The sequence below is a fragment of the Coregonus clupeaformis genome, unplaced genomic scaffold, assembly GCF_020615455.1.
Source record: "Coregonus clupeaformis isolate EN_2021a unplaced genomic scaffold, ASM2061545v1 scaf0518, whole genome shotgun sequence".
Lineage (NCBI taxonomy): Eukaryota > Metazoa > Chordata > Actinopteri > Salmoniformes > Salmonidae > Coregonus > Coregonus clupeaformis.
The window spans coordinates 117,501-130,000 of NW_025533973.1; the positions used below are offsets into that span (position 1 = coordinate 117,501).

General features: G+C 42.9%; 1 protein-coding gene across 1 annotated transcript in view; it reads left to right on the forward strand.

Annotated features, from left to right (window-relative positions):
- Positions 1–12,500, forward strand: part of LOC121580068 (relaxin receptor 2-like) — a 119,127-nt gene that overhangs the window by 79,776 nt on the left and 26,851 nt on the right. Inside the window, exons 11-13 of the mRNA XM_041895128.1 lie at positions 1,408–1,479; positions 2,087–2,158; positions 11,842–11,913. Of these exons, the coding sequence (XP_041751062.1) occupies positions 1,408–1,479; positions 2,087–2,158; positions 11,842–11,913 (216 nt within the window). The remainder of the gene's footprint in view (positions 1–1,407; positions 1,480–2,086; positions 2,159–11,841; positions 11,914–12,500) is intronic.

The window sequence follows — 12,500 nt, forward strand, 5'->3', positions numbered from 1 at the left end:
TGACATCCTATAAACGGTGCCACGTTGAAAGTCACTGAGCTCTTCAGTACAGGCCATTCTACTGTCAATGTTTGTCTATGGAGATTCCATGGCGGTGTGCTCGATTTTATACACCTGTCAGCAACGGGTGTGGCTGAAATAGATGTGGGGGAGGTGTGGTTAGATATGGGGGGAGGTGTGGTAAGATATGGGGGGTGGTGTGGTTAGATATGGGGGGAGGTGTGGTTATATATGGGGGGAGGTGTGGTTAGATATTGGGGGAGGTGTAGTTAGATATGGGGGGAGGTGTGGTAAGATATGGGGGAGGTGTGGTTAGATATGGGGGGAGGTGTGGTTAGATATGGGGGGAGGTGTGGTTAGATATGGGGGGAGGTGTGGTTAGATATAGGGGAAGGTGTGGTTAGATATGGGGGAGGTGTGGTAAGATATGGGGGAGGTATGGTTAGATATGGGGGAGGTGTGGTAAGATATGGGGGAGGTATGGTTAGATATGGAGGGAGGTGTGGTTAGATATGGGGGGAGGTGTGGTAAAATATGGGGGGAGGTATGGTTAGATATGGGGGGAGGTGTGGATAGATATGGGGGAGGTGTGGTTAGATATGGGGGAGGTGTGGTAAGATATGGGGGGAGGTATGGTTAGATATGGGGGGAGGTGTGGTAAGATATGGGGGAGGTATGGTTAGATATGGGGGAGGTGTGGTTAGATATGGGGGGAGGTATGGTTAGATATGGGGGAGGTGTGGTAAGATATGGGGGGAGGTATGGTTAGATATGGGGGAGGTGTGGTAAGATATGGGGGGAGGTATGGTTAGATATGGGGGAGGTGTGGTAAGATATGGGGGAGGTATGGTTAGATATGGGGGAGGTGTGATAAGATATGGGGGGAGGTATGGTTAGATATGGGGGAGGTGTGATAAGATATGGGGGGAGGTATGGTTAGATATGGGGGAGGTGTGATAAGATATGGGGGGAGGTGTGGTTAGATATGGGGGAGGTGTGATAAGATATGGGGGGAGGTGTGGTTAGATATGGGGGGAGGTGTGGTAAGATATGGGGGAGGTGTGGTTAGATATGGGGGAGGTGTGGTTAGATATGGGGGAGGTGTGGTTAGATATGGGGGAGGTGTGGTTAGATATGGGGGAGGTGTGGTTAGATATGGGGGGAGGTGTGGTAAGTAGTACTTCTGCCTCTCTATGTCTGGGGGTCAACATTAGGCAGTTGTGACTCCTACACACACTCTCTGAGTGTGTGTGTGTGTGTGTGTGTGTGTGTGTGTGTGTGTGTGTGTGTGTGTGTGTGTGTGTGTGTGTGTGTGTGTGTGTGTGTGTGATATAAGTAAGTAGTTGAAACCATTAAAACTCTGAAACCATTAAACCATTAAACTGTATTAATTCTCTCTCCTGTCAGCCTCCTGATGGACAATAGGATTCACTCTCTTCCTGAGTTCTCTTTTCAGTCTCTGGAGCTGCTGGAAGAACTGTGAGTAGAGACTAGTCCCTCAATCAGACATTCTGCCTGTGTCCCAAATGGAACCGTGTTCTCTTCCTAGTGTACTACTATTGACCAGAGCTCTATGGGCCTTGGTAAAAGATGGTATTATATACAGAATAGGGTACCATTTGGGACACAACCTCTGACCCACTGACATGTCCGTCTGTTGTAAACCGACTGACCCACTGACATGTCCGTCTGTTGTAAACTGAGAAAAATTATACATTCCCGTTGGATGAAACCCAGTAGCTTAAAATGTGTACTATTGAAATGAAATAGTAAAACTCTCTGCCTCTCTCTCTCTCTCTCTCTCTCTCTCTCTCTCTCTCTCTCTCTCTCTCTCTCTCTCTCTCTCTCTCTCTCTCTCTCTTTCTCCCTCTCTCTCTCTCTCTCTCTCTCTCTCTCTCTCTCTCTCTCTCTCTCTCTCTCTCTCTCTCTCTCTCTCTCTCTCTCTCTCTCTCTCTCTCTCTCTCTCTCTCTCTCTCTCTCTCTCTCTCTCTTTCTCTTTCTCCCTCTCTCTCTCTCTCTCTCTCTCTTTCTCTTTCTCCCTCTTTCTCTCTCTCTCCTCTCTTCTTTATCTCTCTGTTTTTTTTAGAGACCTGTCCAACAACCGGATTACTGAGCTCCCCAACAACACCTTTAAGAGCTTAAAGTCCCTCGTCAAACTGTGAGTGACACACACCCTATTCCTTTTGGTCTCTGGTCAACACTACATGAATTATATAACACTATATAGCAAATAGGGTACAATTTAGGACAACTCTGGTCAAAACTAGTGCACTATATAGGGCAGGGTTCCCCAACTGGCAGCTCACTGGTGATTTTATTTTGCACCCCCCCCCACACACACACTTTTCTGAGCAAAAAAAATATAAATTATTTTAAAAATATTGAAAATAAATACATTTTTGGACATAAAAGACTGTTAAAACACCAGCAATTCAGCTCCAAGTGATTTCAATTTTGGACATTTGTTCCCACACAGTAGAGAGATACATTTGATCATTTACAAATGCAAGCAAGGTTTGAAATTATTATGTTTTAATCAAATGTTATATCTGTTTGGGATTCTTGCGATCAATTTGCAGTCTACAAATGATGTGTAATTATGTTCCGGCCCCCTGACCATCCACTCAAGAAAAAATCGTCCCGTGGCTGAATCTAGTTGATGATCCCTTGTATAGGGAGTAGGGTGCCATTTTCGGATGGCTGTGGTCAAAACTAGTGCATTGTATTCAGACCCCTTGACTTTTTCCACATTTTGTTAGGTTACATCCTTATTCTAAAATGTAGATCCCTCATCAATCTACACACAATACCCCATAATGACAAAGCAAAAATGTATATATATTTTTTTACTGAAATATCACATTTACATAAGTATTCAGACCCTTTACTCTCTGGAGCAGATTTTCATAAAGGATCTCGTTGTATTTTGCTCTGTTGATCTATGCCTCGATCCTGGCTAGTCTCCCAGTCCCTGCCGCTGAAAAACATCCCTGCAGCATGATGCTGCCATCACCATGCTTCACCGTAGGGATGGTGCCAGGTTTCCTCCAGACGTGACGCTTGGCATTCAGGCCAAATAATTTAATCTTGGTTTCATCAGACCAGAGAATCTTGTTTCTCATGGTCTGAGAGTCCTTTAGGTGCCTTTTGGTAAACTCCAAGCGGGCTGTCATGTGCCTTTTACTGAGGAGTGGCTTCCGTCTGGCCACTCTACCATAAAGGCCTGATTAGTGGAGTGCTGCAGAGATAGTTGTCCTTCTGGAAGGTTCTCCCATCTCCACAGAGGAACTCTGGAGCTCTGTCAGAGTGACCATCGGGTTCTTGGTCACCTCCCTGACCAAGGCCCTTCTCCCCCGATTGCTCAGTTTGGCCGGGCGGCCAGCTCTAGGAAGAGTCTTGGTGGTTCCAAACTTCTTCCATTTAAGAATGATGGAAGCCACTGTGTTCTTGGGGACCTTCAATGCTGCAGATATTTGTTGGTACCCTTCCCCAGATCTGTGCCTCGACACAATCCTGTCTCGGAGATCTACAGACAATTCCTTCGACCTCATGGCTTGGTTTTTGCTCACAACTTCCTCCATTTCGAGTCTCATAGCAAAGGGTCTGAATACTTATGTAAATAAGGTATCTGTTTTTTAGTTTTAATACATTTGCAAAACATTCTAAAAAGCTGTTTTCGCTTCGTCATTATGGGGTATTGTGTGTAGATTGATGAGGATGGTTTTTTATTTATTCCTTTTTAGAATAACTAAATGTGGAAAAAGTCAAGGGGTCTGAATAGTTTCCGAAGGCACTGTATACAGTGCATTTGGAAAGTATTCAGACCCCTTGACTTTTCCAAATGCACGTCTGGAGGAAACCTGGCACCATCCCTATGGTGAAGCATGGTGGTGGCAGCAAGATAACTAATGTAAAGCATACTGTGTCCATAATAAGTATACAGGTTATAGGTTGAGAGCTTTTGTGAAAGAGCACAGTTAGAAAAAATATGGCATATAGAAGCAAACCGGATGGACATCATGAAAATGATCGGAGGAAGTTCAGGAGTAAAAACAAACAAAATATAATTATTGTAGAATTTGACTGTGTCCATAAAATGTAGATAGTATGTATGGGCTGGAAGTAGAGGCCTAAGCGTTGTTGTTCACTAGTTTACTCCAATTGGGGAAGGGTTGGTGGGGTTGGAAAGTAATAAAGGGAAATATAAGATATAAAAAGGATATGTGTGTGTATATGTATGTATGTATGTATGTATGTATATATATATTTGCGAGAGAAAAAAACATATGGGGGATTGGAAGTGATGCAGACAATTACATTGATGGAAGTTACAATCTATCTGAAATATTAAAGCTGATCTACCCCCTAAAAAAAAAGGGGGAAAAAAGTGTAGAAACATCTCAAGGATGATCAATGGAAACAGGATGCACCTAAGCTAAATTTCGAGTCTCATAGCAAAGGGTCTTTATACTTATGTAAATAAGGTATTTCCGTTCTTTATTTTCAAAAATTTCTAAAAACCTGTTTTCGCTTCGTCATTATGGGGTATTGTGTGTAGATTGCTGAGATTTGTTTATATTTTTAATCCATTTTAGAATAAGGCTGTAACGTAACAAAATATGGAAAAAAGTAAAGGGGTCTGAATACTTTCCCGAAGGCACTGTATAGGGAATAGGGTGCCATTTTGGACGGCTCTGGTCAAAACTAGTGCACTATATAGGGAATATGGTTCTATTTGGGATGCAGACACACAATACAGGACTAAGGTCGGCTTCTCTACTCAATTTATGTCTGCTTTTCTTTCAAACCATAAACTCATTAGTACACTCCTAGTCCACTCCTGGTTCTAGATAAAACATTTTTGGTTCCAGGTAGAACCCTCTGTGGAAAGGGTTCTACATTGAACTCAAAAGAGTTCCACCTGGAACCAAAAGGGTTCTACCAGAAACCAAAAAGGGTTCTTCAAAGGGTTCTCCTATGGGGACAACCGAAGAACCATTTTAGGTTCTAGATTGTCCTGTCTATTGTCCCTGAGAACTGATAAAAATCATTGTGTTGGGCGATTTTAATATTCATGTTGACAAAGAGACTGACTCCAAGGCCATTGAATGTATGAATCTTTTGAGCTCTATGGACTTTATCCAACATGTTACTAGGGCCCACCCATAACCACAGCCATACTCTGGACCTGGTTATTACCAAGGGGCTTTCTATTGACATATCCTCTATTGTTGATGTTGCTTTATGTGATCACCACTGTTTATTTCTTATTACCTTGTTGCCCATAGCACAGGGTAATACTGAACGCAGTATTAAGAAACGCCGTCTTACCTCTGAAGTTGCTACAGATTTTATTGAGTGTATCAACAATACTCCACCACCTATTCTGCCTTCCTCTTGTGATGATTTAGTTGATCACTTGAATAGCAAATTAAAGGGCAACCATTGATGCCATAGCTCCAGTAGAGTTGAAAAAGGCCACTTCCAAATGGATGAGTGAGGAAACTAATCAATAAAGAGAAATTGCAGAAAGGCAGAGCGGAAGTGGACAAAGTCAAAGTTGCAGGTCCATTATGATATTCTGAGAGAGCAACTTGGCATATATAACAAGGCAATTAGAAATGCCAGACGGGCTCATTTTTCTAACTTTGATCACTAATAATCAGAATAATTTGGGTGCTCTTCTCGACCATTGATTGCCTGATAAATCCTAACCCACACAAACCTATGTGAACTCTCCTCTACATCTAAATGTGATGAGTTTTGAGGCATATTTCAGAGATAAGATAACCAACATTAGGCTGGGTATCACTCAAACAAGACCTAATGAGAAGTTTGATGATATGTGCCCCTAGCCTACCACGCAAAGGCACTATTGATTTATTTTCCCTGGTTGACACAGACAGGAAAGGGATATCACATTTTTATCATTTAGCAGACACTCTTATCCAGAGCGACTTACAGTTAGTGCATACATTATTTTTTCATACTGGCCCCCTGTGGGAATCGAACCCACAACCCTGGCGTTGCAAACGCCATGCTCTACCAACTGAGCTACATCCCTGCCGGCCATTCCCTCCCCTACCCCTGGACGACGCTGAGCCAATTGTGCACCACCCCATGGGTCTCCCGGTCGCGGCCAGCTACGACAGAGCCTGGATTCGAACCAGGATCTCTAGTGGCACAGCTAGCACTGCGACGTAGTGCCTTAGACCACTGCGCCACTCGGGAGACTCATCCCAACTGAAGCCTTCTACCTACCTTCTCGCTCCTCTAACAACCACCTTCTTCAAAACAGTTTTTAATTGCATATCTGAAGAAGTGCAAGCTATTGTTAATCACTCCCTGTTCACAGGCACTTTCCCCACTGCACTAAAAACTGCTATGGTGAAACCCCTGCTGAAGAAAAGTAATCTAGATTCTTCAGCTCTTTGCAATTTTCGGCCAATCTCCAACCTTCCATTCTTATGTAAAATTCTGGAGAAATTGGTTTTCAAACAGCTAAATTATTTAGTTAAAGTGGTAAATGATCTTAGAGCCAACACAGATGCCAAACAGCTCTCTGTCCTTGTACTCTTGGATTTAAGTGCTGCATTAGACACTGTTGACCATGATGTCCTTCTGGACAGACAGGAGAGGTGGGTTGGCCTCTGTTGACCATGATGTCCTTCTGGACAGACTGGAGAGGTGGTTGGCCTCTGTTGACCATGATGTCCTTCTGGATAGACTGGAGAGGTGGGTTGGCCTCTGTTGACCATGATGTCCTTCTGGACAGACTGGAGAGGTGGGTTGGCCTCTGTTGACCATGATGTCCTTCTGGACAGACTGGAGAGGTGGGTTGGCCTCTGTTGACCATGATGTCCTTCTGGACAGACTGGAGAGGTGGTTGACCTCTGTTGACCATGATGTCCTTCTGGACAGACTGGAGAGGTGGGTTGGCCTCTGTTGACCATGATGTCCTTCTGGACAGACTGTAGAGGTGGGTTGGCCTCTGTTGACCATGATGTCCTTCTGGACAGACTGGAGAGGTGGGTTGGCCTCTCCGGTCCAGTTTTAAATTGGTTTAGGACCTATTTAACAGGCCAGGAGTTTTTTGTCACCCTTGGTGAACATAACTCAGAAAATGCATATCACGTGGCGTTCCACAAGGTTCGATTTTGGGTCCAGTTCTGTTCAGTTTATATATGTATGACCCCTTTGCAGCGTTTCCAGAAAGCACAGCGTTGATTTTTACTGCTACGCAGACGATACACAACTTTACATTTCTTTGTCACCAGAGGATTTTAGCTCAATGGGTAAATTATTAGACTGTTTTAGTGATTTAAATTCTTGGATGGCTCACAACTTCCTCCAGCTAAATCAAGACAAGACCGAGGTACTTATTGCTGGAGCCAAAGCACAGAGAGAGAATCTAGCCGCACATTTACAGTTTTTTTTTTTTTCAATTGCTTAAGCACAATTTTGAAAACAGGGCCTGGTTTTTCAAACCCCTTCACACAATTAGCACAACACTACACCAAAGTAGCACAACACCTCAGATCATTTGCAAAATGGAACACTTTTGTCAAAACTACACAATGTCTTATAAAAACCTTATTCTGTTGTCATAACATAAACCCAGCCATCATATGGTCTGATTCTGTTTCAATCAGTTAAACACTCCTGTGCTCAACCTAAAACACTTTTAGCATTTACACAGAGAAAGTGTACAAATATATTCACCAACACCACACGACACCATTCGTGCAGACTAATGAAAACATTTAATTTATTTTCATGTACTCAAGTCAGTCAATACTGAACATTTCAACAAAACATTCATAACAAAACATTTTCCAGTTTTCATACAGTATTACTGAACGTACCATTGTACTGTAAGCTTACAGTAATTCTGTAACATAAATTACATATCCAGTTCAGTACCGAATAAAAAAGAAAAATAACCTAAACATCTCTCCGCCTAGCTGGATCTGGCCACAGGGCCTCGTCAACATCACAGGCTATATTTTCATTTGCAAGGCAACGTGGGAAGAATCTTTTGGAGTGACGAATCCACCCTTGTGTGGATGCTGCTTCAATTTGATCACATGCTTCCACCATAGATTGAATGAGGGCCATCTGGACATAGGGCCCGGAGATCATAAACCTTCCACCGCCATGCTGAGAAGAACTCCTCGATGGGGTTTAGGAAGTGGGGAGTATGGTGGAAGGTATTGAACTGTAAATTGTGGGTTGTGATGAAACCAGTTTTGGACCAGAGCAGAACGATGGAAAGCTACATTGTCCCAGACGACAACGTATTGCATCTGGTCCCTTTGGTTTGCTGCTTGTGATAATATTGTGTAATCTGTCTAAAAATGTAAGAATGAGGTCAGTGTTGTAAGGACCCAAGTTGGCATGGCGGTGGAGGACCCCCATTCTGTGTAATGGCAGCACAAAGGGTAATGTTACCCCCACGTTGCCCTGGTACATTGACAATAGCCCTGTGGCCAATGATGTTTCTTCCCCTTCTTCTCACTGTTGTCAGGTTCAATCCAGCCTCATCAATGAGTATATAAACTCATGCGGGACTTCCTCCGCATCCATTTGCAAAACTCTCTGAAATACAGCAAAAGATCGCATTGTGTAGATCAATTTACTGCAGGTCTGCTATACAGTAGAATTACATGTACAGTAAAAAGGTTATGTGTGCAGTACACAATACTACAGTCAGTGAACAAAACGTACCACCACATATTCACGCCGCAGGCCTTTCACCCTGTCTGAATTTCTTTCAAATGGCACTTTATACAGTTGTTTCATCAGAACTTGATGTTTTTTAAGGATACGGCCTATTGTTGACAGAGAGACCTGTTGGACATTATTGAAAATTCGGTGATCATTGACAATATGGGCTTGAATTTCTCTAAGTCTGATTGCATTATTGGCCAAAACGAGGTTTATGATCTCTCTCTCTCTCTTGCTCCTGTGTGAATATGGGGCCCCTCCCTCCTTGGTGTTCTCGACGTTCAATCCTATGTTGGCCAAACAAAATACATGTTGTTTACTGTAAAATGATACAGGAATAAACTGTTGATATAGTACATGCAGTAAGCTATGGATTTTCTGTTGACAGAAGATACGTTTCTCACCTGTGCTCTTGACGAAATGTCCGAACTATTGATGCCACCGTGTACCTGCTTAGGTTAGACTGTACTCTCAGTCCAGCCCCCCTCAGTGTTAGTCCGTGGTTTATTACATGGTCCACAATTGTAGCACGAATTTCGTTACACAGATTTGGTTGTCTTCTTCTTTGTGCATGTCCTACCCCTCCTCCAGGTCTTCCTCTTCCTCTTCCTCTTCCTCTTCCTCTCCCTCTCCCTCTCCCTCTTCCTCTTCCTCTTCCTCTGACACCGTCCATTTTTTTTTGAAGATAGGTGAACTTACCTGTTGCCTTTTTATAGTGTTTAAACCTGATTGGTGTGTCTACAATTAAGCGCCAGTGTGTGTGCACACCTGGTGGCTGTGTTTAACCAATTGGTTCATGGGGTGTGTTCATTTGAAAGCCTTTGCTTTGAAATTGCAAGGAAATGACATCATGATCCATTTCTGTGTCAAATGCATACAAGTGTGTTTAGTGTTTTGCAAATCACTGTGTGTAATATTTTGCAAAAAGTGTGAAGCTGACAATGTGCTTACAGTTGTGCAAATCTAGGCCGGTGTTTTGCTCCTTGAGTGTAAGGTTTTGCTAATTGTGGGAAAGTTTTAATTTGAGTGTGTAAGCAATTGAAAAAATTCACAGGCAATAAAGATAAAACACCTAGGTGTTATTTTAGATTCTGAACTCAATTTAGAATCACACATTAGGAATGTGTCCAAAATAGCTTTTTACCACCTGAGGAACATTGCCAAGGTGCGGCCGTTTCTCTCTCAGGCTGATACAGAGAGACTCATCCATGCTTTTATTACAAGCAGGCTTGACTACTGTAATGCACTCCTGTCTGGTCTACCCAAGAAAGTGTCATGTGAATTTCTATCTCTAATTCAACCTAAGCTTGAATCATTACCAGAGGTTGTAAGGCTCTGGTTTTAATCATCAATGATTCAAGGTCCACAACCCACAAGTATTTATCTGTATATTTATTCATGGAGAGCTCTGGCGCCAAAGACACAAATATACGATTTTATACCTCCTGAACTTGACTCCTCCCACCTTTAGGTGACTTTTCTAAACAGTTTCCACCTTCCCCTTCACCCTTGAATGTTTAGTACCGCCCCCTCTGTTAGTGGGTTGACACTACATGATAATTCTAACATTTATACTGTATTTGGGGTGAAATCCTTTAGTCATTATTCTTAAAATCCAAATTAATCTAACAGAAAGCCATTGGTCAACTGCCAAACACCCAGAATGCTGCAGCACGGGTACTGACCAAGACCAGACGGAGAGCACACATTACACCGGTTTTAAGGTCTCTGTACCGGCTGCCTGTGAGTTTTAGAATTCATTTAAAGATTCTTCTATTGGTTTTTAAATCAATCCACGATTGTGCCACCCCAATACATGTCAGATATGCTTTTGAGGTATGTACCCAATAGGTCCATCAGGTCCTCTGGCCTTTTAACTATCCAAAGCCTAGGACCAGGAAGCATGGAGAGGCAGCCTTTAGTTACTATGCCTCCCAGCCTCTGGAATAGCCTGCCAGAGAACCTGAGGGCGGGGGGGCAAAACTTTGGACATATTTAAAAGAGACCTTAAAACACACCTTCTTAGCTTTGTTTTTCCTCAGGGAGCTTTTTAGTCCTTCAGTTTTTATTGTTATTTTGTGTTTTATTCTCTTATGTTTGTTGTCTAGTAAATATTTCCCTTTTTATGTCTGAAATGTGCTGTATAAATAAAGCTTGATTTGATGATTTGAGATAGCACTTTTTTTTCTAAGAGTGTATATGACTGCTGCTTTACCATAGTATATGGCATTACATCTTACAAATAGGACTTAAGAAATAAAAGATATACTGCTTAATACCGCAGTTCACCAGTTTTAAGAGCTTAACGTCTCCTCACGCTGTGAGTCACATAATACAGGACTATTTATGTTGCACTAACCCTTTAAATATCTTCTCCACTAACCCTGTAAATATCTTCTCCACTAACCCTGTAAATATCTTCTCCACTAACCCTGTAAATATCTTCTCCACTAACCCTATACATATCTTCTCCACTAACCCTGTAAATATGTTCTCCACTAACCCTGTAAATATCTTCTCCACTAACCCTGTAAATATCTTCTCCACTAACCCTGTAAATATCTTCTCCACTAACCCTGTAAATATCTTCTCCACTAACCCTGTACATATCTTCTCCACTAACCCTGTAAATATCTTCTCCACTAACCCTGTAAATATCTTCTCCACTAACCCTGGCAACATCTTCTCCACTCTCTCTGACAATATCTTCTCAACTAACCTGTCAACATCTTATCCGCTAACCCTGGTAACATCTTCTCCACTAACCCTGGAAATATCTTCTCCACTAACCTGGAAACATGGCATTACATCTGACAAACAGGGCTTAAAAAGGTGACAAATGTTGTTCTACTGACAGTTAAAAACTGTTAGTCCCAGAATACAGGACTATGGAGCTTTCTTCTCTGCTGAGCCAAATGTGGCTCAGCATCTGGAAACACCTGTCCAACAGTCAGTTAGTTAAACCATACAGGTGCCTGCCTGTCTGTCCGTCCGCCTGTCTGTCCGCCCGTCCGCCTGTCTGTCCGTCCGCCTGTCTGCCTGTCCGTCCGTCCGTCCGTTCGCTTGTTTACTTGTTTTTTGTTTTTTTTACTTGTTGTTTACGTGTTGTCACAGGAACATATCCCATAATCCTTTGTTCCACATCCACCCGGGTCACTTTGATGACCTGACCCAGCTCCAGTCCCTGTGAGTAGAACACATCCTGTATAGCCTAGCAAACCAGTACCATACACTACCAGTACCTACCAGTACCATACACTACCAGTACCTACCAGTACCATACACTACCAGTACCTACCAGTACCTACCAGTACCTACCAGTACCATACACTACCAGTACCTACCAGTACCATACACTACCAGTACCTACCAGTACCTACCAGTACCTACCAGTACCATACACTACCAGTACCTACCAGTACCATACACTATCAGTACCTACCAGTACCTACCAGTACATACACTACCAGTACCAGTACCTACCAGTACCATACACTACCAGTACCATACACTACCAGTACCTACCAGTACCATACACTACCAGTACCTACCAGTACCTACCAGTACCTACCAGTACCATACACTACCAGTACCTTCCAGTACCATACACTACCAGTACCTACCAGTACCGTACACTACCAGTACCTACCAGTACCATACACTACCCGTACCTACCAGTACCATACACTACCCGTACCTACCAGTACCTACCAGTACCTACCAGTACCATACACTACCCGTACCTACCAGTACCATACACTACCCGTACCTAC